Here is a 24,558-nt window from a genome sequence, read left to right on the forward strand (position 1 = left end):
AAATCTACAGATTACAAACAGTTATTTGTGCTATTAGAGATATAGTTATAATGCATCTTTTGTAAGACAATGTGTACTTGTGTATTTTTGGAAATGTGTTTGTATTTGTTTGTGTGTATGTATTGTGTTTCAGAGCAGTGACAGAGAGCATTAACCAGCTCATCACACTGTGTACCCAGCAGGCACCAGGCCAGAAGGAATGTGACAATGCCCTACGTGAGCTTGAGGTTAGCAAACACACCTGTGCTCATACACAGATACACACCCACATATAGTGTGCTGTTTTTGGACTATGTACAATTTTATGCTCTTTATTACTAAATAATACCTTTCTATTCTGTGCATATAAATTTTGGCATCCAGAGAACAAAATCTTTCTGTCTCATTTCTCCAGGCAGTTAGAGGAATGCTAGACAATCCGAATGAGCCAGTCAGTGACCTTTCCTATTTTGACTGCATAGAAAGCGTGATGGAGAACTCTAAGGTAAACATACTTTTTCCAGAAAGAATAAACAAAGCTGTCTGATTTACCTGATGTGTTATATAATGCTTAAAATAAGCATCTCCATCTTTACCAACATTCCTTTGTTCCTGGCATTCCCTAAATGTTAACTTGCATTCAGTGTTCTTTTGACAGGTTTGACTCTACCTCGGACTCTCCTCGATTTCTTTTATTGTTTAAGAATGACACTATTTGTTTTTTCTTTCTGCAAAAGAACACAATACATTTTTTATTTATTTTTAAATCACTATTTAGTGTCTGTTTGCTTACAAACAAACTTGGTAATAATTTAAAAATGCTTTTTTAAAATATTTTCTCTACTCGAGCTTTAAAAATGAAATAATTAATTTTCAACTGTAACTTAATCCTAAAGACTACAATGTTAAGAATACACACTATATGGAAACAGTAGGATAATGCTCCCTCTGGTGTCTGTCAGGTGCTGGGAGAGTCCATGGCAGGCATCTCGCAGCACTGTAAGACAGGAGATGTGCCAGCTTTTGGGGATTGTGTGGGTGTGGCATCCAAAGCACTCTGTGGGCTGACAGAGGCAGCGGGCCAGGTGAGTGTTCAGACTGCACCTGCTCAGGTTGCCAAAACGGTGTTTCGACCTGGCAAAATCCTTTGTACTCTAGCCATAAAGAGAGCAGTACATCAGAATGTTGGTTTTCAAGTTTGAAGTCCTTACTTTTTACAGAGAAATACATAACTCAGTCAGGTTTCTCGGTATGAGAGAAAATGAAGTGGGCCTTCATGAGCTGGTGTTGACATTCTGTCACAAATATTTTCTGTCATTTTTAAAAAAAATGCCTTAACAATAAAAATGAAACGTAAAATTTTTTACAGATTGCAGCATGAACAGAAGCCCTGCAACAGTTGTAAACAAATAGGTTTCATTTACATTTTCCCTCCATTTCACCCAAAAACAATTACAGGTTTGCAGTTATAACTTACTGTGAGATACTGTGGTTAAATTTCCAAAAATGACAGATTTTGAGTTTTTTGTTTGTTTGTCTTTTAGAGTTATGTTTTCTTGCAGGCTTTAAATTTTAATGTGGTAAATAGGTGGGCTTTGAAGTGGAAAAGGTTTTTAACCTTGCACTAAAGCACCATTTGCTGATATGAACTTTTTTTTTAAAGAGAGCCCAAAGTCTAACCGCTATCTCTCCCTGATCTTTAGGCATCTTATCTTGTGGGTGTGTCAGACCCTAATAGTCAGTCAGGGCATCAGGGATTGGTGGACCCCATTCAATTTGCCAAAGCCAACCAGGCCATACAGATGGCATGCCAGAGCCTGGTTGACCCTGCCAGTAGCCCCTCCCAGGTGAAGAATTAGATTTATTTTTTGTGTGTGATTCATAGACAACATAATTTTATGTCATAGCAAAACGTATGATGCACTAATTATATTTTTGTTTATGTCAATTTTACACAGGTCCTGTCCGCAGCCACGATTGTAGCCAAGCATACCTCAGCTCTTTGCAATGCTTGTCGACTTGCATCGTCCAAAACTGCTAACCCTGTTGCCAGGAGACATTTTGTGCAGTCAGCTAAAGAAGTGGCTAACACCACAGCTAATCTTGTCAAAACAATTAAGGTGACATCTCTATTAATATAACATTTGTACTTGAGTAATGAGAATGAATAACACACTTGGATGAAAGATTGTTGTCTGGTTTAGAGATGGTGTGCATTTCTTGCAGGCTTTGGATGGAGATTTTTCAGATGAGAATCGTGAGAGATGCCGTGTTGCCACGACACCTCTTATAGAGGCTGTTGAGAATCTCTCCACGTTTGCCTCCAACCCAGAGTTCGCTAGTATTCCAGCTCAGATAAGCAATGAGGTGGGTGAATGTTGACCAGTAGCACTTCAGATGTCTTATTTATGAGCTGTGTGTGTGTGTGTGTGTGTTCCTGAGCCCTATTTTCAGGACATTTTCTCATTACAATTATAGCATGTTCCTAACAGCACTTAGCCTCATAATGCTTCCTTATATGCTGCTCTTTTTTTGTGATGCATGATGAAATGGACATTCTGACTACTCCCATAGCTTTCATGAATAAGTAGGTGACTCCATTGCCTTTGATCTGTCACCTCTGATGCTTTGCCAAAACAAAGTGGTTGGTCCTAGTTCCCAAAGAAATCAGTTTGATGAACCACTTCCATTTTTACAGTAGGGAGTTTATTCAAGGTGTTATCAGGGTCACCTCCTTTTTAATGTTCCTAAAACAAACCTCCTGTGCTTTTAAAAAAAGTTTTATCACTGCTTAAGACATTTGTTTTTCTCATTTTACTTTGATTTTGTGCTTTTACTTGCTTGACACTATCTTTCAAAGCTCTTTGAACATATTCTTATATGTGTTGGTTAAAGTGGTTATGATGGGAGCTTGGTTGTCAGGGACTCGTTTGCATATTTTTAAGTGTTGGAAAAAAATGTGTTTGTTTATTTATTGTACTTTCGAACACTAGGGCTCTGCAGCTCAGGAGCCAATACTACGGTCAGCTCGATCCATGCTGGATAGCTCAACTCTGTTACTGGAGACAGCCCGCTCTCTCGTCATCAACCCTAAAGACCCGCCTACCTGGTCCATTCTGGCAGGTCATTCCCGCACCGTGTCCGACTCTATCAAGAGCCTCATCACAGCCATCAGGTTTTGTAGCCTCCATTTTTATCTCAGTGGAAGAGACCTTGTGGCAGAATGGAATGTTCCATTGTATGTCATATAAAAGTGATGACTTTGATGATAAAATTGATGAACATGTTATGGAAAGTTTTGCCTTTCAATAAAAATAGTCAGTTGCGTAGATGTTTGATCTAGACCTGGATGGAACGCTTGAAGATATGTGACTGAAAGAGACATTCCACCTCTTCTTCATACCTAGATGAGTACAGGCTGCTATTGCAGCAATACTGAGGGATTCTTGTTAATAATATTGATTTCAGAAGGAGTGAGGATCTTTTGAATATATTGTGTGTGTTTGAAGCTTGACATACAGTGTAATTTCTTGGCATGGATACATTTGTTTCTCACTGGCCAGACTTGCTCTTAAGGACTTGCAGTGGACACAAATGTTTCACAATGAACCTTAAACTAGGTGAACTTGCTAGTTATAAAGGATGCCTGCCGACATTGGTACGCACAATTCTTCATATTTTTTTTTTTGTTTGTTTCTTCTACTGTCAGTGTGCCTGGGAAATACTCTCTCTAAGCCTGAATGAAGGACACATTGCAAAAATCAACATTGTTTAAACCAAACAGAGAGCTTGTTTGGAGAAAGCTGTACAAGCTTGCTAAATTAGGAATTGGATGAAAAAGAAATGGGGAGCTTTCCAGGAGGTTTTTATATGATATCATAGTGAATCATAACATTTAATTGATACTTGGGCATGTTAATAATGTTTCTTATAAAATGTGAATTGATCACATTAATACATACTCAACTTCAAGCATTTCAATATGTTTCAGGATTTTGCAGTACCCACTCATACTACACATAAGGCTAAGTACCAAACCTAAATAAGCATTTATAAATTGGCTAATTCCAACAAGCATCCATTTAAATAACTAGTTAATTTCACTCAAAAAAGTGGAATGTTGACTGACACTTGTCAGAATATGCCATTATAGATATTTGACAGTTGTCATAAAAGGCTTATGTGGATGTTTTGTATCCTCATTAATGATGGTCTATAGCAAATTCTAACTGCAAAGGTTTGACTGTATTTTTGATCCAGCACTAAAATATGATTCATCATCTCATGAGTTGAGTTTTATAGTTTCATATTATTTGCTATTAGTAATAAAAATGACATTATTATTTTATAAAGGGTTACAAATGTGCTTGTCTTTTAAAAGAAGACAACCCTTTTAATGGTTGCTCTCTTCCTCCATAATGATGCTTGAATAGCTGTCTCAGGCAGGCTGGCACTGAGCTGTGAATTGCCATGTTAATTGCTGCTCAGTGTTGTTTCCACATTGAGTGAGAGCATCTCTAGAGAGTGATATGGAGCAGTGGATGAGCTGATGCAGGATCAGGTAGAAGCACGCATTGATGTTTAATGTTTATAGACTGGGTGATTTGAGATCCGTTGTTATGACTGAGGCTAAGGGTGTGCTCTCAGCTGTAGCCTACTCAGCAGGAACAGTAGCAGTAGATGGGATTTCTGCCCATTTGGCTGCCCTCCAGAGCCATTGTCCTCCCGATACATCCACTCAGCTGGAGCTCAGCCAGTGGGTGCATATGTGTGTGGGTGGGTGCATGTTCAGAAACGGCCAAGTCTGCACAAACTCTTTGCTTTTTGGAACAGTAATATATCTGATGTCTAGATAGAGTAAAGAAACACAGTCTCTCCAACAACACCTCTTTTTTTATTTCTATAGGGACAAGGCTCCAGGCCAGCGGGAATGTGACCACAGCATTGACAGCATCAACAAGTGCATCAGAGACATAGAGCAAGCCTCTTTAGCAGCTGTAGGCCAGAGTCTGCCCTGCAGAGACGACATATCTCTAGAGGTGGCTTAATTACTCAGTCTGCTTTTACTGTTGAATTTAACACAGTAATGTATGTTTTTGAAGAGATTAAGAACCAGTCAAAAGATTTACTAGACTGAAATTATTTTAAAGCTTTATGAACAAGAACACTTACAGCTACTAACAACATAAAAGCGTACAAGCAGCTAGACATCAGCTTGCTTCTTCATGGGATGATTTTAAAAGATATTTTAAAAAAATTAAGAAACACACACATTTAGTAATAATATTTTGTGATTAGGTTACATGGCAGTCCTAAAATATTTTAAGTACCCCAAGAGATAACTCATGAAGGTGGTTTAGAAAACACCAAGCTCATATACATATTAATAATTTGTTGATTTGACTGTTCGAAATGTAGTTAATATCAGTGTGTGGTTGCTTCTTCAGGCTGTTCAGGAGCAGGTGACCACAGCTGTGCAGGAGATTGGTCATCTCATAGAGCCCATCTCCACTGCAGCTCGCGGGGAGGCCGCTCAGCTTGGACACAAGGTAAACAGACACAAGGCCCTGTGACAGGGAATTACACCTAGCAGTGTGTTTCACTTTTGGAAAATCACTGCTTTGTACAATTAAATTTAGTTCATACAAGTACATTCAGTTAGTACAAGTAAAATAAACATTTATTCAGCGTGAAAGGGACAAAGGGGCACTAGGCCTCTCTTTGTTCAACTAACCCTTTAAAACCCTTATATATTCACGTTCATATTAATACCAGTATGTAGTTATCACATAGATCATGTTAGATGCTGAAGATTTTAGATGAGTAAGCCTGTCACGTTAAGGGTTAACAACGATTTGACTGTTGACCTTACTCTCTCAGGTCACTCAGCTGGCCAGCTACTTTGAGCCACTGATTGTGGCTTCAGTGGGACTTGCCTCAAAACACATGGACCACCAACAACAGATGAATATCTTGGACCAGACCAAGACTCTTGCCGAGTCATCACTTCAGATGCTGTATGCTGCTAAAGAAGGTGGAGGAAATCCCAAGGTAGAGTATGTGGTCCCTACCATTTCTCAGTGTGTCAAGCATGTGATCCAAAAAAAAATTAATTAAAAAAATAAGAGTAGCATTAAAGGTAAAGCTAATCATTTTTTTGTTGAGTTTTTTTAAATGATTATTTTTTGACTGTTTATTAGGCCTTTTCATTTGTGCTGTTTACCATAGTTTTTTTTTTTTTATGTTTGTTTTAATGATATATTGTACAAGTTTTCCATTCTGATGCACAGTGTTGGAGTCAGTAACCTGGAGAGTCAGCAGTCAAATATTTTGACCCATGTATGTAAATCACAAACTGAAAACATTGGAATAAATGTATATTTTCTGTTATTTTGGGGTAATATCAGATTCCCCTACTGAAGTGGTACAGTTTACAAAATTAAACATTGAGTTGTATTGTTAAAATTGCTGATTTTAAAGCCATATTTTAGCTCTTAAAGATGACCCAATGAGAACTCACATACCACTTCAAGGAACTATATGATAATATACGAATTAAGAATGTACCTATAAACTTTGGAATGGGCTCGGCTGCATCATGTAACACAGTCTAAAACAAGCTCCTCTCTAACCGTGCATGTGTCTGTCTTTGATTATATCAATGACTCTGATACAAAGGTAATATAAGATTATAAATAATCAACATGTACTCATACAGTTGAGAAGGGAGGGGGCTGTCTATTGTGTGTAGCTGACTCATCTGTATTTATTTTGAGTGCGGTACATGTGGGTCAGCTCAGGTCATAAAACAATCAGTGTGTTATTTATTGGATACATATGTCACACTCTTCATTTAGGCATCCCACACCCATGATGCAATAGCAGAGGCAGCACAGCTGATGAAGGAGGCAGTTGACGACATTATGGTGACACTAAACGAGGCAGCGAGTGAAGGAGGGATGGTGGGTGGTATGGTGGAGTCGATTGCTGAAGCCATGGGAAGGGTGAGTAGGATATATATAAAAAAAATCTAATACTGTCCCATTCCCGTTATGTAGTTTTGTCTCACATTTTGGAATATTAGAAAATATATTGCCTTCTGTTATTGTAAATTGCTTTATGTGACGATGATGATTATAACTGCCACAGATGGTGAATACTTTGTTGTACAATTAAGCACACCCATAGTTCTAGCTGTCTGTCAGTTTCTGATTGAATATTTAGGTCTATGTGTTGTGTGCATATTATAATGATGCAGTAGCAGTACAGCTACTGTAGCTACACATATCTGCTATCAGCCTGGTGTTTTTTATTCTGGAGACTGCAGTGGATGCTGGAGGAGGGCCTTTCAGCAGCTGTTATTAGAAAACTGCAGGAGGCTTTTCAGGTTCAGAACTCAAGTGTCTGCAGCTGTCACTCACACACACACAGGCACTGTCACTGAGACTAGCCCTCCATGCGGCTCCATATTAGCCTCCATTTCATCCTATATCAGCGTTCATTTCACTTTACTATGTTTGCACTCTTTCATTATGTTGTCAAGGAGATGCATGAAGGAGGACAATGGCACCAATTGAAACTTCACTGCTGATTAATTTTTTACATAGACAGTAATTTGCAACTGGATGATGTTTAGTTTTTGTCGTTTTTCGGGGGGCTTCATTGGTTCAGATGGATGAGGGAACTCCCCCGGAGCCAGACGGCACATTTGTGGATTACCAGACCACCATGGTGAAATATTCCAAGGCTATTGCCATCACTGCACAGGAGATGGTGAGTAGCTTTAGCCCTCCCAGTGCTTTGGGCTCAGAACATGTTAACTAAGTTTGCTGTACTGTTTCAGATATTCAGTCACTTTGCCTAATATAACTAAATGTATGTTAGATTTCACAAACCAACCTCTGACTGCTGGAAGCAGGGTTGTGTGTTTTGGGGTAGTATTCATGCCATTCTGCTCTTCAAATCATTACTGTCGACAAAAGTTTTAGACAACTGCTATTTCACTGAAGCAGGCATTTCCAATTTCTGTATGCTACTGAGTAAGTCTAACTCATAATAGCTGAGATAGTTTGTTCAATCATTAATCAAGTGTAACTGTATGTCCAGGATCACAGTGAACCCGATTTCTAGTTTGTAATTATTGTAAAATATTTACACTTGATATATTCTTCATATATATATATATATATATATATATATATATATATATATATATATATATCTCTTCATAATAAATTATTTTGTTTATGTCCGATAAAGCTTTTATTTATTCTTCAGGGTAGGCCTGTCAAATTTTACGTAATAATGTACTCTCATACCAATTTTTTTTCCCAGCATTTTGAAATGTTGTTTAGCTGGCATTCAAACCTAATTTCCTTTGTATGTGTTTTTATAACTTGGGTTGTACATAAACCAAAAAAATTCTGACTTGCATTTCTGACTGTGCATTAACACTTTGAGGGGGCAGCAATAACTGATGTTTATTTGAGCTTGCTCTTTATCAACAGTTATGAAAATATCAAGTATCAGCAGTTAGGAAAGTAGCTTATCAACCACTATATCCTTGTGCTGTAATATGGTTACTTTTTTTGACTTAACCACTGTAGAGAAAAGCATTTGCCAAACATCCAAGCAAATGTATGGCATATAATATATAATACATAGGCATATAATACATATTGATAATAATTAGTTATATAATATTCAGATAATAAGATTTTTTTGGCTCTATTTCCCAACTGTTTTTGAATGTATATTGAAGGAATGGAAATGAATAGGTTACATGTGTTTGTGCATATGCTCATATATGCACTGATGCTGTGTCTCAGATGACGAAGTCTGTGACCTGTCAGGAGGAGCTGGGTGGCCTTGCATCTCAGGTGACAGTGGACTACAGCCAGCTGGCCCAGCAAGGCCGCCTGGCCGCCGCCACCGCCGAGCCGGAGGAGGTGAGTATCAGTCCAGCCAGACAGCCTGTCCTCCATGGACCAGTGGACTGGACAGGATTCTGAAGTGAGAGAGTAACACACATGCGCACACACACAATTCCGCACAGATCATATAAGCATAAGGCACAGATGGCTACCCTCTTAACATAGGCTCAGATTTCTCATATTAGGATCATAATGTAGTACCATAGCACAGTGCCATAAAGATATTGATTTAGTCTTAAGTTTTTTTAATATATAAAGGTGTGCACCTGTGTGTGTGTGTGTATATATATATATATACACAGTTCCACACCTTTTCTTATCCTTAGGTGCAAAAGCATAAGTTCCAGTGATGCGCCACACTTGTGTATATTTTAATCCACATCTTCAAGAAGAAAGCATGAAGTGTGAATCCACAGTCCACTAGCCACCAGCGCTGCTCAATAGCCTTTACATAAGCAGCTGCTGCTGTTACCATAGTGACTTGGTACCCCTGCTAACTTCAAAAGCCTGTGGTGATGTGGTAATGAAGCACCACCCACCCATGGATCTGTGTGTCAGAAAATTAAAGGTGTAGTGCCATCAAGCCCACTCACCAGCAGTCACAATCCTTTCATTATTCACCCATCGGCCTTTGTGATAAGAAGCTAGGCAGTTTAGGGTCTAAGCTGGAGAGTGAATATAGTACATAGACTTGGGTGTAGCTGGAGTGTGATTACAATGACCACCCCTATCTTTCTCAAGGTGGGCCTGCAGATAAAAACACGTGTTCAGGAGCTGGGACATGGCTGTATTTACCTGGTGCAGAAGGCTGGAGCTCTACAAATGAGTCCCACAGACAGCTTCACCAAGAGGGAACTAATCGAGTGTGCTCGGGCCGTCACTGAAAAGGTAGGTCTGACATTGTCCTGTGATCCCGCGTTCACATAAGACGACTCAGCTCAGTCAGACAGTTATTACAGTGAATGTTGTTGATGTAATTGGACTACATTAATGGATGTTGCATTTCTGTACATTTGAATGGAGTACATAATAAGCATGAGAATCAGAGTCCAACGATATGCTGTTATCATAATGGATGCTCCAGTATGGGAATTGCCACGCAGTGATACTCTTCTCATTTCCTTTTTTATCAATGTCCATCAGTTCCAGTTTTTTAAAACATGGAAAGATGTTATAAAATGTTACACATAGATTAACATTTCAGAGAGTTGTAACATGTAATTATTTGTAGTTTAAGAAGCCATCCAGTCTGAACATATGTCTGATGCTGGTAATAATTTTTAAGCATTTCATCTACTGGTACTGACACATTAATTTGCACCACTAATAATTACTGTTACTACAGGTTATGTCCTCAAAAGTGAAAATTCCTGATGGTTTAACATATCCTGGAATGTATTGCAATATTTACATTGGTTAAAAATAACAATTCAAAAAGATTTATTTAGAGGTCACATTTACAGATTAGGCAAAATATTTTTGGGGAGACTTATAAAATCCTTTTTTTATATTGAGCAGATGCTTTTATGCAACGGAATATTACATTTTTCTAAATGTGGTGTACTATGCTATTCCAGTGTTTTAAATAATTAAGATCAAGATCTGATTCTATTAAATGTTTTGACAATATTAGATGGCACAGTATTGTTCTGTCCAACATTGGCCTTCTCGTTCTTCATCTTGTTTAAGAACTGTGGCGACCAGTGAGCTGAATTAGTTCAAATCACTGTGCCATGAAATGGCTGCAAATCTGTGATTTATGTTAATGTTTTTTAATGTGGCGTAGTGTGTGTTATTTTAGATGTGAACTGGCACAAGTGTGTTTGGGACTATAGCCATCAGTCTTTGCAACCTTGAGATGTCTGAAATAATTGAGTGTTAAATGTGCTGTGCCTTTTCATTTAAATGAAGTGCCATTTACTCCAAGAAAACTTTGCTAAAACAATTATGTAAATTTTCGTTCTGGCATATGGTCAGTTTTGGGATTTTTTTTCTGACGTTTATACTTTAGTCAATGCAAAAAAGGATTTTGTTTGTAATTTGGTAATTATTCAGTATTATCATCCTGTCTGTAGTTGACAGTGTATTGCGGTTATACACAGTATTAACTGAGTATCAAGTGTCTGGCCTTTAAAGAGTTAATGTCTGTAATAACATTTCTCTAAACTAGACAACAGAGTAATTGTGGTGACAAGGAAATGGCTGCACCAGCGCTGTGGGTAAGATTGCTTGTCACTGTGTCTGCACTCACGTACTGTGTGTTAGATGACTGGAAGTAATCTTAGCCACTGCCACAGGCTTGATATGCAATTGTAATGCCAGCCTAAGTTTACCAAGCTATGGAATTAGCATTTTTAGTACATTTTCTTACTGGGTTCTGAAAATCCTTGGTTAAAAATTAATCATGATAGGTTTCTTGTTCGTATTGTTGTAATTGTAAACGATTAGATCCATTATGACGTATTTGTTCTTGATGACATTTGTGTGGTTTGGGGAGTGTGGAGCAGTGTCCTGCTGTGACAGAAGCTGTATTGAATCTGTACAGGAGCTGCTTGCTGGCTGTAAATGAAAGCAGTAGATGCAGTTCTGTCTGATTGAATACAGCTCTGGCAGTCGTCTGGAATGATTTCAGCATTAATATGAATGTGTGGCTTGAGCCTTCAACCACACTGGAAAAACTTCTCCTATCAACTCTGTGTGTAAACATTTTTTTCTTTCTTTCTGCCTGTCTGTCTCTTTCCATCTCTCTTTTTCACCTTCTCTCTCTCTCTCTCTCTCTCTCTCTCTCTCTCTCTCTCTGTCATCTATCCTTTTTTAAAGAAAACCTCATCATTCTCTCCTTCATTCTTTTTCTCGTGTTCTCCCTACCGCTATCCCTCTCTCTCTTCTCGTTATGGGTGTTTGAGTGTGTATGCACACATGTATGCATTCATGTAAATTTGTAGATTTATGTTCAGAGTTCCTAAATGAGCGATTTTCATTTCAGTAGAATATGAGCATGTGTGCTGTTTGATTCATAGCACCTTTGCCTCTTTCATTCGCAGTTATTTTGCATCATTCTTCATGTTTGCTTCATTCACCTCTGAGACAGATTCAGCCTGGATTGTGTAGTAAATCATAGTGATGGCATTATTTAGTGCTATCTGCTATATTAAATTCCCTTTTATCCAAACTCAGGGCATATACTTGGAGGTGTTGGGCAACTGCACGAGTAATTAATCAGATTAGTGTGCCCACACTGTATGACCCTGTGCGTTTCTTGCCCGTAGGTGTCCATGGTGCTGTCCGCTCTGCAGGCTGGTAATAAGGGAACCCAGGCCTGCATCACGGCCGCCAGCTCTGTCTCCGGCATCATCGCTGACCTGGACACCACCATCATGTTTGCTTCTGCAGGGACACTCAATGCAGAGAACGAAGAGTCCTTCGCAGACCACAGGTGAGAGACTCACTCATAGCAGCTCAGAGATACACACAGTGAAAACTGGGAATATTTCACACTGTTTTCTGTGGATTAGAGTTCACCACTGATAAGTTTTAATATATAAATAAAGTATTATAAATTAATAATTCATATATTCATGATTTAACTTTCAAACCCACTTAAAACAAACAGAGAGATTATATTAATTGTGTTCATGTGTTCAATTTGTCTTCATGATTAGAAGAGATAATTGTATTGTGTGGATATTCTTGCATATTCTCCAGCAAAATTGCCACCAGAACTATTTTGCTGAAAGCAAACTGCAAATCCTTTTGTCCTTTCAAAACAAAGACGTTACCATTTTTGCCAATTATGTTTTAACACTTTAACAGATGAAGCTCATTTTATCCAGTCATATATCAATTAAAATTATATTGCTTTTAAATATAACACATTACTAATTGTAGTGTTGCAGTAGTAAGACATATTTTGCATGAACATACATTTTGAGGTGTGGTGATTAAAAATGACTTCTTAAGGTCTGGAATTAAGAGTTATCTGTCGATATCAGCCATACCATTAAAATGATCTTGTTTCTACACAGTCAACAATATGACGTATGATATAACGATATCGTATGATTATAAAATGCTTTAACATTTGTAAGAACTATAGAAGCTTCTGTTTTAAGCATTGTGTGCTAGTACAAGTGTTATGCAGTCATAGATGTGCTATGTGCTTTTCCATGGGTTTTGCTCAACAGGGAAAACATTCTGAAAACAGCAAAGGCTCTGGTGGAAGACACCAAGCTGCTAGTAGCCGGAGCAGCATCCAGCCAGGAGAAATTGGCCCAGGCTGCACAATCCTCAGCCAAGACCATCACTCAGCTGACTGACGTGGTCAAACTAGGGGCTGCCAGCATGGGCTCAGAGGATCCAGAGACACAGGTGTGTGTGTGTATTAATTTTGATCTGCTGATTCTGAAAATCTTTGAGAAGCTCTCAGAGAACCAATTAACTCTTCAGCTTTTATTCAGATTCAGCTCTTTCTCTGGGTGCTTTTGTATTTCATGACTGTTTCCTTGTTGTATTATGCCTCAGGGTCTTCCTCGCAGTTTGAATGATGCTATCAAGCAGTGTGTGCAGAGCTTCACACAATACTATTAATTCTCATTCTCTTCTCAGTGTGAGAGGCTCAATTTCTAGGTCGTAGTGATAATTCTCTGTCTATCTCTCTCTCCCCTCTCCATCCCTTAGGTGGTTCTGATTAATGCAGTGCGAGATGTGGCGAAAGCTCTAGCTGAACTGATAGGAGCCACTAAGTGTGCAGCAGGGAAAGCAGCAGATGACCCTTCCATGTATCAGTTGAAAAGTGCTGCTAAGGTAAATTGTGTATTTTTGTAACACAAATATCCTCCTTACCTACTTCGTAGGAAAGACAAAAAAGTGTAGGGATACCTTTGAGGACCAACAAAAGTGTCATGACAATGTAAGGTGCAGTTTTGTTCACAAATGCTACTTAATATTTTTTATACTGACAGAGTGAATATTAGTTTTTGATGCTTTTTTTGAGATTAAGGTTAAAAAGAGCTTTAGGTATTGTACTCTATGATAAGTTCTGTGCAAATATTGATATTTGAATATACATAAACATTTAATACACTATACTTTTTTTAGATTTTGTCCAATACCCATATGTGTTATTGAGTACATTATTAATTTATTTTTCTATATTTTATGTACACTATAGTGTATTACCATGTGTGTAATTATACACTATATCCATCATATAATGACAGTTATCATTGTGCTCTTTTTTCTCTTTGTGCATGCATGTGTGAGAAAGATTGTCAGCTGGTTTTGACAGTCTCTGGTTGTGTTGACTCAGTTCTTGCTTTTTTTCAGTTTGCTCTGTCATTTATGCATGGCCATCACTCAAGTCCATGTTACTCAGATGGATATTTTATCAGTGCTAGAGAGAGCAAGAGAGTGCAGAGGGCCAAGCCATGTGCAAATACAGCAGTTCATAGGCCTCAAGTACATCTTGAATATTAAAAAACAAAATAATATATTTTGACAGAACACTTTCTAATTACATGCACTTAAACTGCATAAAAGTATGTCAGATGTAAACAGTTATCTAGCCATTTTGCCATTGCTGCCCACTGTTTTATACATTATTTAATCCTCTATCCATTTTATTGATACACCTGACCTTTAACAAGTGCTCTACTTGTCTTCCGACTGTACCTACTTTATTTATCATACATTACTAATGAGTGCTGCTCTTGTGACCTCCACATAGACTGTTTGCATTCCTGCAACATATGGTGACCTCAGAGTTTAATTTTCTTTCTATTGGAGTTTAATTAAGTACTTTCGTTGTGTGTTTGAGCGATATTCACCAAGGCACTACTCTGGGTCATAGTTATTTTGGTGTTAGATAATCAACTAAGATAAATATTTTCAGGCTGAGCCCTTACATTCAGATTGTATACTAATTACAAAAACAGCATGGCTGTTCTCACCAGGTTATCGCTGACTTATTTATATGTTTGTATACGAATATCCAAGATTGCCCATGTTCAGTGCTTGGCTGATTAAAATGCATCTTCTTATGGTATTACACACTAGTGTTGATTTCATAACAATTAGAATGTTAGATCAGTGCAATGTACAATTGCATGTAAAATGTAGTGACTGTCCTCGGCAAACAGAGGTGTTTTTTCATCTGTCTCGTGTACACCATGCCCATGCCATGTGAAGACGTCAAAGTATGGTACAGTGATAGTCAACTCTGTTACTGCTGCTTTACTGTAGTGTTAATTACAGCTCCCCCTGCTGGTGCATAGCTAAGTTCAGTTCACCACATTTATATCATACTGAAGGTTTAAATTACAGTCAGCTTTCATTCATCAGACCCTTGATAAACTGTTTACTTTTCTCTCTTATTCCATTTTAGGTGATGGTGACTAACGTGACATCTCTGCTGAAGACTGTCAAAGCCGTGGAGGATGAAGCCACTCGTGGGACGAGAGCTCTGGAGGCTACCATCGAATTCATCAAGCAGGAGTTGACTGTATGTGGCAGTGAGGGGAAACTGGAATGACTAAAAGGACATATACATACCTCTACAGTGATTTAATCCATAGCTCAATCCAACAACACAGATCTACTGAAATTAGAGTCAGCCAATATTTCATTCCTTCTCACCAGAGTTGTGTTGAGTGAGGAGGAAAACAAAGTCCTCCTTGATAAGTGCTACATTTTAATAATGAAAAGCAGTAGATAATTGTGCAACTAAGTAATAAACACCCTCAGTGCAATCTGTGGTCTCCACAAACAGATTGTACTGCACCTCTTCTAAGCAATTTTTTCAAAGACTAAGTAAAATATAAAATTTTAACTTTCTGAATGGTAGACCATAGATATATAAACATGCTGCTGATCTGCAGCTTCCCCCAAACAAAAAGGAAATTTATATATCATGTAATTAAACTATGCCTATATATGACATTTTTATAATCCAGCCTGTCCATGAATTAGCATCAGTTAGGTGTAGCTAATGAGTATTGGCTGCGCTAGAAAGTCTCTGCGTCCATCTGTTATATCTGCTGCTGGTACATGCAGGGACACAGAGTGAAGTTTGACTTTGTGCCTATTCTCCACATGCTCCACTGGGCCCCTGGGGTGTCCTGTTCCGCTTATCAGGGACAGAGTGGCAGACTGAGAGAGTGGAGGAGAGAGCCAAGAGGACTCAAGTGCTGCTTTTGCTTTTGATTTAATGTTAATCCTTACCACAGCTCTCACAAGAGACTGCCAGAATTTAACAAGCCTTAAAGTGTATATCAAACCAAAACAATGCATCTGCAGTCACCTTTCAAAGGCTGTCAGTCATAGATTAACATAAAATATCAAATTATTAATTAATATTAGATTATTGTATAAGCCTTATACTGATTTTCACATATACATCACATCATTTTCAACTTTTTGCTTTATTTATCATTTCTCAGCTGGCCTTTTAAAATATTTTAATTTAATAGAATTTTACAAAAGTAGACAAAATATTCTTCAACTATAAAGTCTGTAAATATAATTTATAATTTTTAATTATAACTATTATTATTATATTATAGTTATATAACTATTATATTATTATATTTTCAGTATTATTATTACGCTTCATGTGGAAATTCAGAAGACAATATTGTGTAGCTTTTATTCATTTTCTTGTTTACTTATTTATGTTTAGATTGGTCTGAAACTACTTTGTTGTCCTTGACTCAGGTTTTCCAGTCCAAGGACATTCCAGAGAAAAGCACTACGCCAGAGGAGTTCATCCGCATGACCAAGGGCATCACTGTAGCCACAGCCAAAGCTGTAGCAGCAGGCAACTCTGGTCAGCAGGAGGACGTGATTGCCACTGCCAACCTCAGTCGAAAAGCCATCTCTGACATGCTGGTTACCTGCAAGGTGCTAATCCAAAAACACATTAAACACGTTCATATTCTTTTTAACTAACGTACGTGGAGATGAACACAAACTCTCCTTCAGCAGCTTTGGCACACACTCTTCAAGCTGAAAGGACCTGGAAGTATATGACAGGTTTGTGGGCAGTGTGAATGCAGTTCAGTCATTTCTCAATGTCACTTTGAGATACACGTTTGTTTATACTTTCCAGTGCTGCTATATACTGTCATCACAACCCAAATAATGATTTTAAGGTTTGCGTTAAAGACAGTAGTATGCTGAGAAAAAAGGCCAACGGCAGTCTTTCACCACTATTACTCACACTAGTTCAGTATACTGTAGCAAGTAAACAACAGCTAGATGCACTGATCACTCTTGTTATTGAGTTTCCTTTCAGCTATCTTGAAGTTTTAGAATTATAAGACTTTGTGCTGTGCTTTTTTTTTTGTGCGTGTGTGCAGGTGTTCTAAAAGGCTTTATGTCTGTCTCTTCCAGCAAGCTGCATATCATCCGGAAGTAGCTGAAGATGTGAGGAACAAAGCCCTGCTCTATGGCCTAGAGTGTTCCACCGGATATATCGACCTGCTAGAACATGTCCTTCTGGTGTGTTTCTCTTTACAGTGTCAAGGTGTAGATAAAAGATTGGCCAGTTACCTGTATACCAAACTGCACTGAGGCATGAGCAGTATTTCAGTCATGTATTTGAATGTTCCTGTAATTATGTTTACATTGAGTTGAAAATATGAAACGTCATTGGATTTTATTTTAGCAAGATTTATTGACCTTTTCTAATGGTTAACATAAAATATTTTTAAAATGTAAACAGTATCTAGGGTTTTGTTATAATAGTAAGTACCTTAATTATAATGTGATAAACTTGCTAAAGCTTTTTATTAATAGTTTCAGAGACGGCTGTATTACTGCCTTGGCTGTGTTTTCCAGGTTTTGCAAAAGCCCACAGGAGAACACAGGCAGCAGCTGGCTGTACTTTCAAAGAAAGTCGCCGGTTCGGTCACTGAGCTCATCCAGACAGCAGAAGCCATGAAAGGTGACATTACACACGCATATATATATAAATATTCTAACAAGTAGTGCTCTTAAAAAAAAAATAATAATGCTATATTTTAGCACGTCAGACAAAGTCAAACTGGATTGAAACTTACCAATATATATATATATATTTATTCATAGTTATAATTTGTATTTAGCATAAAAAACCTTTAAGAGTAGTCAGCACAGATTATTGGGTAAAAAAAGATTATCTGGAGTGAAGGCCTCAGTTCACTCAGTAATGCCATATCAGTGTTAAAAGTAATGGGCAGCATGTTGGGGTTGAATTGTGGGGTTAATAAAGCCATTGGTCCACAGGGAGCGTTAGCTTCACTCGTCTAATACAACTGTTTTCATTTTCTCTGCTGCAGATGGAGGTGAGTATGAGACAGCATGAGTGTTATTCTTCAGAAAACACACACATACACACGCAACAGCATGTGGGAAGGGGATGGAATTAAAATCTTCCCATCTGCTTACACTAGATGTAAAGGAAAGGACATTTTTATATGCTCTTAAAAGTCTATAAAGAATGGGGAAAATCCATTATAAAGTGCATTTCCCTAAACTGCACTTAAGCAGTACAGTGATAATTAATGCAAGGACGTGTGTGTGTGTGTGTGTGTGTGTGTGTGTGTGTGTGTGTGTGAGAGAGAGAAAGAGACAGACAGAGAGGAAAAGAGACGGGGGGGGGCGAAGAGGGAAGTGAATAACTCTGTAACATTAATCATTCTTCATGAGAAGTCACCATGTGAGGCCAGTTCCCAAGTGCTATATTAAAGGGTTGTGCCCTATTACTGAAGCCCAACTTTGAAAGCCAAAGTCATTTCTGGCTGGGACACTGAAAGTGCAGTTTGTCCTGTTGTCTGAGTGAAATGGTATCCTCTATTCTGTCAATCTACAGCAGTGAAAGCTAATCATGGGCGGCTGCTGTCGTTCAGGCACTTTCAAACACCCTATGTTGTTGTGTGAACAGCAATTTTGAAAGATGCAATGGCCAGGCTTATGCTTCTCAGAGCACTTGCCTTCTGGTTCTTAGATTAGTTGATGTTGTACACTAGTATAGCCAGTATTTGAATACATAAAAAATAAAATTGTGTTAATTGATATAGGATAATATCTTAAGTGATGTAGATTTAAAATGTAACTTATGTAAATGTAATTTTTCTCTTAGAGATATTATTTCATATTTTAAACCTAGGAAATTATCTTAATTTATACATATTATATATTATTAATGTTGCCATATACAAAATAATGACGAAATGCCTCCAACATGCAAAGCATTACAGATGATTTATTTTAAATTGTCAGCGCTATGCATCTTTCCTAGTTAAAGGAATACTATGAAAGATTTGGCATTTTTTTGCTCCTGAGGTCCATTTTTATTCCTGGGCTCCCCCTACAGCTGCATAGTGTAATTCACTTTTACAACACTGTCCTGAAAAAGAGTGGGTAGAGAGAGCCTGGGTATTTCCTACCCTCCACCAAAACGTACATAGTGCAGGCTCTGTTATTCCTATTGCAGGTCAGTAAAGCATCACAATGATTTTGAGGCTGTTATTTTATAAAGTAAAAATACGACCTAGTGTTCTTTTAATTTCGAAAAACTCCATTACAGTGAGTAGATTTATATGAAACATATGGTTTTATATTTTTCATTCAATGCCAAATCATGATTTTGAATGTTGGTTTCTTTGCATTCTTTTGTGAAAGCACTTAATTTGCATTTGGACACATTTAACTGATTGGTTTCTGTTATATGGTTGGTATACAGTTTATGTTTGCTCTGCTTCAGGCTCAGAGTGGGTGGACCCAGAGGACCCTACAGTGATCGCTGAGACAGAACTGCTAGGAGCTGCTGCATCCATCGAAGCTGCAGCAAAGAAGCTGGAGCAGCTTAAGCCAAGAGCCAAGCCTAAGGTATACATCTATCCATTCAGCTCTGTCTCACTCTGTACAACTCCGGGCTATATTCGTAAACACCCCTCCAGGCAGTAATAACTCTGTCCAACAGCATATCTGTGTCAAATAAGTTCCACCTGGAGCTAAAGGTGCTGGAATGTTCCACAAGCTGCTATGGGGGATTAAAATTCAGTAAAACGATTTGATGTATCAGGCACAGTATTGAGGCTCAGGAGCATGGGCTTTTTTTTTGGGCCAGCAGGCGTGACTTTGTTGTCTGGCATTTTGAAGTTTTTGAAGCAAACAAAATCAAACCTGTCTGAAACTCAGAGTGAAAGAAAGGTCAGCACTTTCTGAAAATATTTATCCTGAAGCCCTTCTATTGTTGTATCCATCTGTATTAAACCAATGCGGTCAAGGCATTTTTTTTTACCTGAAGTCATTCTGCAGTTATATTTTACAAAGCCAAATTTGACCATTTTCCTCCCAATATTTCAGAAAGCTTTATTGCCCCAGACTTAGCGAGTGAAATTCAGTTTACTGCCAAGTACATTATTATTTTTATTGATTCAGGGTGAAAGCCAAGGATCCCATATTCATGAAGTTGTGATATACATTACAAGTACGTTTGCTTTTGATATTAGGATTCAACTTTTTCTTATTTGCCTCTATTAATCTGTCTGCAATGTTTGGTTTTGTCAAGTTTTGTTTAAAGCAAAGTCTTACAGACACCATATGGAATGTTAACTTTAGCTAACTGAACCATGCTCATATTTTTATTTCAATTTACATTATCCATTGAGTTGTTCACCAGAACGTGTATCCCATTTATTGATTTGATGTGTCATAAGGGACTTGGCAATTTATGAAGGTAGCCGTCACTGTTTATCTCCCCCTTCGGCTTTCCTTTTCTCTTTTTGGCTTTAGTTTGGCTTTAGTGACTGCTACACTTCTCACTCTCCTGTAGGATATCTATACTAAATGGAGCAGCAAAGTTTGGGCCCTGTAGGATGGGCCCTGTGGTCTCACTGAGACTAGATCCAGTAAAAAAAAAAAATCAGTTTGTGAAAACCTCATTAATTACAGTGATGCAGCCTTATGTAATTATTGTGACTGACTTAGTGGTGCCACTGTGTTTCCCCTCCTTGAACACTGTGCTAAGTACCTTCTAGCAGGCTTGGGGCTTTCATTGCCTTGATGCGTGGTTTCCATGGCAACCGAAGAATATTGGGAGTATTCGAGCAATGGAGCACACAAACCTCTTAATAACCTGGTCATATAAACATTTATTTATGTTAAACGTGCAGCGTCACGCATCTATCACACATCATAAATATACACACGTTTATGTTCATAAGTGTTCAAATAGGTGTTTGGGAAATTAAGTGAGTTTCAGCTTCAGGACTGAGAAGCTGTAGGGGAAGACATAGCTTACACTTTCATTACAGTGTCTGTGCCTTCATGCTCCTCTGTGTTTGTTCATTTCCATCTCACCTTGAGCACATTTCCCAATACCATTCTCTTCCACTTTCCACCTTTCAGTTTCCATTCTTCACCCTTCCTCTCTTCGCCTTTCATTTCTTATTGCCGCTTTCACTCTTGTGTCCCCTCCTCTCCTGTCCTGTTCTCCTCCTCTCTGCCCTTTTCTCTTTTCCGTCCTCCTCTCTTCTCCTCCATGCTCTAGAGGTCAGCTAGACCTGAAGCCTTTGCTGCAGGGCTCTGTCTGATATGTTTGATATATTAGGTTGTTATTCAGTCCAACTATATATCAAACATATTCCTACAGTGTCCCGCCCTGTCTCCAGACTCGTGTGTGTGTGTGTGCGTGTGTGGGGTGTGAATGAGTAAAAGTGTGTGTGTGGGCAGCAGTGTGGCACCTTCACTGCTTCCAGATGTGTTGTGCGTGTTTGTGAACAGTGTGTTCTGAACAAATCCTTTTGCAAAGGTGGTATGCAAGGGTTTGGCTTGAGTTCTGGAGGATCATTGTGGCTGAGTGGTGCTGCATGGAGCAATACTTAGCTCCATCACTGTGTAATTGCTCCCCAGTGCCACAAGTTGTCGCCCTTAAAGAGATGCTGGATACATGAATAGCGTTAAATTCATCCTAAAAGCAATGCTTCCCCTGAGGCAGAGATCCTTGCATTGAGATCTTAAGTATGCATAGGCTGTATGCGTCATACAACCAGTCCACATAGTGTTACCTTTCTGTTTAGCGATTGGTTATACATTTTGAATCATATTTATATATAATATTTATTTAGTGGTACTGTACACAGTGTAGATGTAAATGTAATTGCATATGTATATGTTTGAAAATAAGTTTTAATAAGTGTAAATAATAGGTTTTGTGGGAACTGTTTTTGACAACTTCTATCAACAATTATCGTCTTATGGCCTTTTGTTTTTAAACTTTCATTATCAATGTGATAAAGCTTTCCCAGTCATTTAAGCTCAACCCACAAGTTTAGATTTAGCCAGGTGCACATACTAACACATAGTAAGCATTTTAACAGAGATCCAGAATCATATGGTTTTGTGACACCTGATGATATGGAGTTCTGAACTGTGAGTCCATATATCTTATTAGTAGTATGTCCAGGCTTTTATTACTGTATCATTTTGCTTACAGCAGGCAGATGAGTCTCTGGACTTTGAGGAGCAGATTTTGGAAGCAGCCAAGTCCATTGCAGCAGCGACTAGTGCTCTGGTGAAATCAGCCTCAGCTGCACAGAGAGAGCTGGTGGCCCAGGGGAAGGTATGGGAGCTACAGTTACACACTGGATGGTGAGGAGAGTATATCATTATCATTCTGTGACTGAGTTTGTTTCTCCAGGTGGGCTCTATCCCTGCCAATGCAATCGATGATGGCCAGTGGTCCCAGGGTCTTATATCAGCAGTGAGTAGACAGCCTCACTCATTCATTAATTAAAGACTATGTTTAATCCCCGTCTGAGAAACAACCCTGTAGTGTTTGGTTGATGTCCTAATCCAGGATGATTTATGTATGTTTCTAATAATGTTATACAGATGTATTGTTTTGAAGTCTTGCCCGTGCTATTGGTATAGCATTGTATTCCTTTCTAAACTGGTAACTGGAACTTGGTCTACTACACTGAAGGCAGGATAGCTATATATATATTATGTAAATTTAAACAAGTATTAAAATTTGATTTTGCTTTATATGTTTGGGCTCATGGCATATTATTTCAATCAAAATGTCTTAATAAAAAATAGGGCTTTATACACAGTGTAGCTTATATTTTTTATGATAATTATTGTAAAATGAATAACGCATTTATTAATTATAAAACTATTCTTGAACGCAAATGTGAAAGGAAAGATTTAGAGACTAGAGTTATGTTTTAGAATATATGAAATTCAATGAGCTTTCTTTTTGAAAAAATGCAAGATGAAGATTTTAAAAGTAGTGAGGTAGACAAATTCAAGTAGAAAACAAAATCCAGTACCACTGTTATCAGTCTCTTGTACCATCAAGCTGTTCATTAATGACATAATATTTTTCTCCACATCACAGGCCCGCATGGTAGCAGCAGCCACTAGTAACCTGTGTGAGGCAGCTAATGCCTCTGTGCAGGGTCACGCCAGTGAGGAGAAGCTCATCTCTTCTGCCAAACAAGTTGCTGCTTCCACTGCTCAGCTGTTGGTGGCCTGCAAAGTGAAAGCTGACCAGGACTCTGAGGCCATGAGGAGACTACAGGTCTGACTAGTCATTCTACTAATGACTGCAATTTAGGAGAACTGAGCTAGCTCAAAATTACTGTGTTTGTTCTCTAACAGCAGTTTTGAGTTGCCCTGCACAATATGACCTTTGCATGCTGTTGAAGTAAGTTGTTTTAATTCTTTGTTGACTAGTGTCAGTAATAAAGGTATGTGTACGCTGTTTTCAGGCTGCAGGAAACGCAGTGAAGAGGGCGTCAGATAATTTGGTAAAAGCGGCTCAAAAAGCAGCATTCGACAAGGCAGAAGATGACAGCGTGGTGGTCAAGACTAAGTTTGTAGGTGGAATTGCTCAGGTGAGATTCACTTTTTATGTTTCCGTTTACAAACTACAGATGCCACAAAGAAATGTCCAGTGTAAAAACCCTATTGTTTTTTTTTGTTTCCCAGAGTGTGCTTTGTATTTTTTATGTTATTTACATTTCCTACTGCAAAATCCAGACCCAAACCATTTGTTACAGCAACACTTCATCTTTCTGTATAGCTTTCAATGGTTTGATGTTCCTCTTCTCCAGCTCTCCCTTGTTGAACTGGTGATGTTTTGTGAGATTGTAGTTGCTTTCCACACCACACAGGAACTGTGCTGGATTTCAAAGCAGTGGTGGTTTACCAGGCATCCACAGCTGCCTCTCATGCCTGTCTTGAGAACTGCTCACATTCCAGAGCCTCACTAAAGAGCCTATGTGCTCTTTTCATCCGGGAGCTGTTGAGTCACTGAGGAGAGGATATGTGTCTGTTCAAAGCCCTGGCCCCTCTTTTTGTTCCTCTGCAATGCTTTGTCTTCATCTAGAGAGGGCATCCAAACACAGACATCTAAGAAGGGGGCTGTGAGAAACTAGGCCATGCATGTGTCTCTATATGTGTGCATACTACATTAGTAACCAGATCGTTCTTTGAAGGCCAATGGTTCTTACAATGTTGGTCTCTTTAAAGTGTTCCAAGCTTTAATCCACACCCAAAACCAATCTCTCAAATCCATAAGTGAGGAAAAACGCAGTGGAGCCAACACCTCTGCTTCTGCCTGTAGACGTACAAAATAAGGGGAACAAAAGCAGAAATT

The 24,558-nt window shown here is 38.5% G+C and overlaps 1 protein-coding gene across 1 annotated transcript in view; it reads left to right on the top strand.

The window, feature by feature from the left end:
• Positions 1–24,558, top strand: part of tln2b (talin 2b) — a 126,083-nt gene that overhangs the window by 97,338 nt on the left and 4,187 nt on the right. Inside the window, exons 32-57 of the mRNA XM_066667018.1 lie at positions 134–227; positions 395–484; positions 942–1,064; positions 1,683–1,826; positions 1,938–2,099; positions 2,206–2,346; positions 2,973–3,154; positions 4,886–5,018; positions 5,427–5,528; positions 5,860–6,030; positions 6,837–6,983; positions 7,651–7,752; positions 8,808–8,927; positions 9,654–9,800; positions 12,182–12,348; positions 13,097–13,280; positions 13,590–13,715; positions 15,295–15,411; positions 16,623–16,808; positions 17,301–17,408; positions 17,748–17,853; positions 19,654–19,778; positions 22,390–22,515; positions 22,594–22,656; positions 23,296–23,478; positions 23,669–23,794. Of these exons, the coding sequence (XP_066523115.1) occupies positions 134–227; positions 395–484; positions 942–1,064; positions 1,683–1,826; positions 1,938–2,099; positions 2,206–2,346; positions 2,973–3,154; positions 4,886–5,018; positions 5,427–5,528; positions 5,860–6,030; positions 6,837–6,983; positions 7,651–7,752; positions 8,808–8,927; positions 9,654–9,800; positions 12,182–12,348; positions 13,097–13,280; positions 13,590–13,715; positions 15,295–15,411; positions 16,623–16,808; positions 17,301–17,408; positions 17,748–17,853; positions 19,654–19,778; positions 22,390–22,515; positions 22,594–22,656; positions 23,296–23,478; positions 23,669–23,794 (3,475 nt within the window). The remainder of the gene's footprint in view (positions 1–133; positions 228–394; positions 485–941; positions 1,065–1,682; positions 1,827–1,937; positions 2,100–2,205; positions 2,347–2,972; positions 3,155–4,885; positions 5,019–5,426; positions 5,529–5,859; positions 6,031–6,836; positions 6,984–7,650; positions 7,753–8,807; positions 8,928–9,653; positions 9,801–12,181; positions 12,349–13,096; positions 13,281–13,589; positions 13,716–15,294; positions 15,412–16,622; positions 16,809–17,300; positions 17,409–17,747; positions 17,854–19,653; positions 19,779–22,389; positions 22,516–22,593; positions 22,657–23,295; positions 23,479–23,668; positions 23,795–24,558) is intronic.

The sequence above is a fragment of the Hoplias malabaricus genome, chromosome 4 (assembly GCF_029633855.1).
Source record: "Hoplias malabaricus isolate fHopMal1 chromosome 4, fHopMal1.hap1, whole genome shotgun sequence".
Lineage (NCBI taxonomy): Eukaryota > Metazoa > Chordata > Actinopteri > Characiformes > Erythrinidae > Hoplias > Hoplias malabaricus.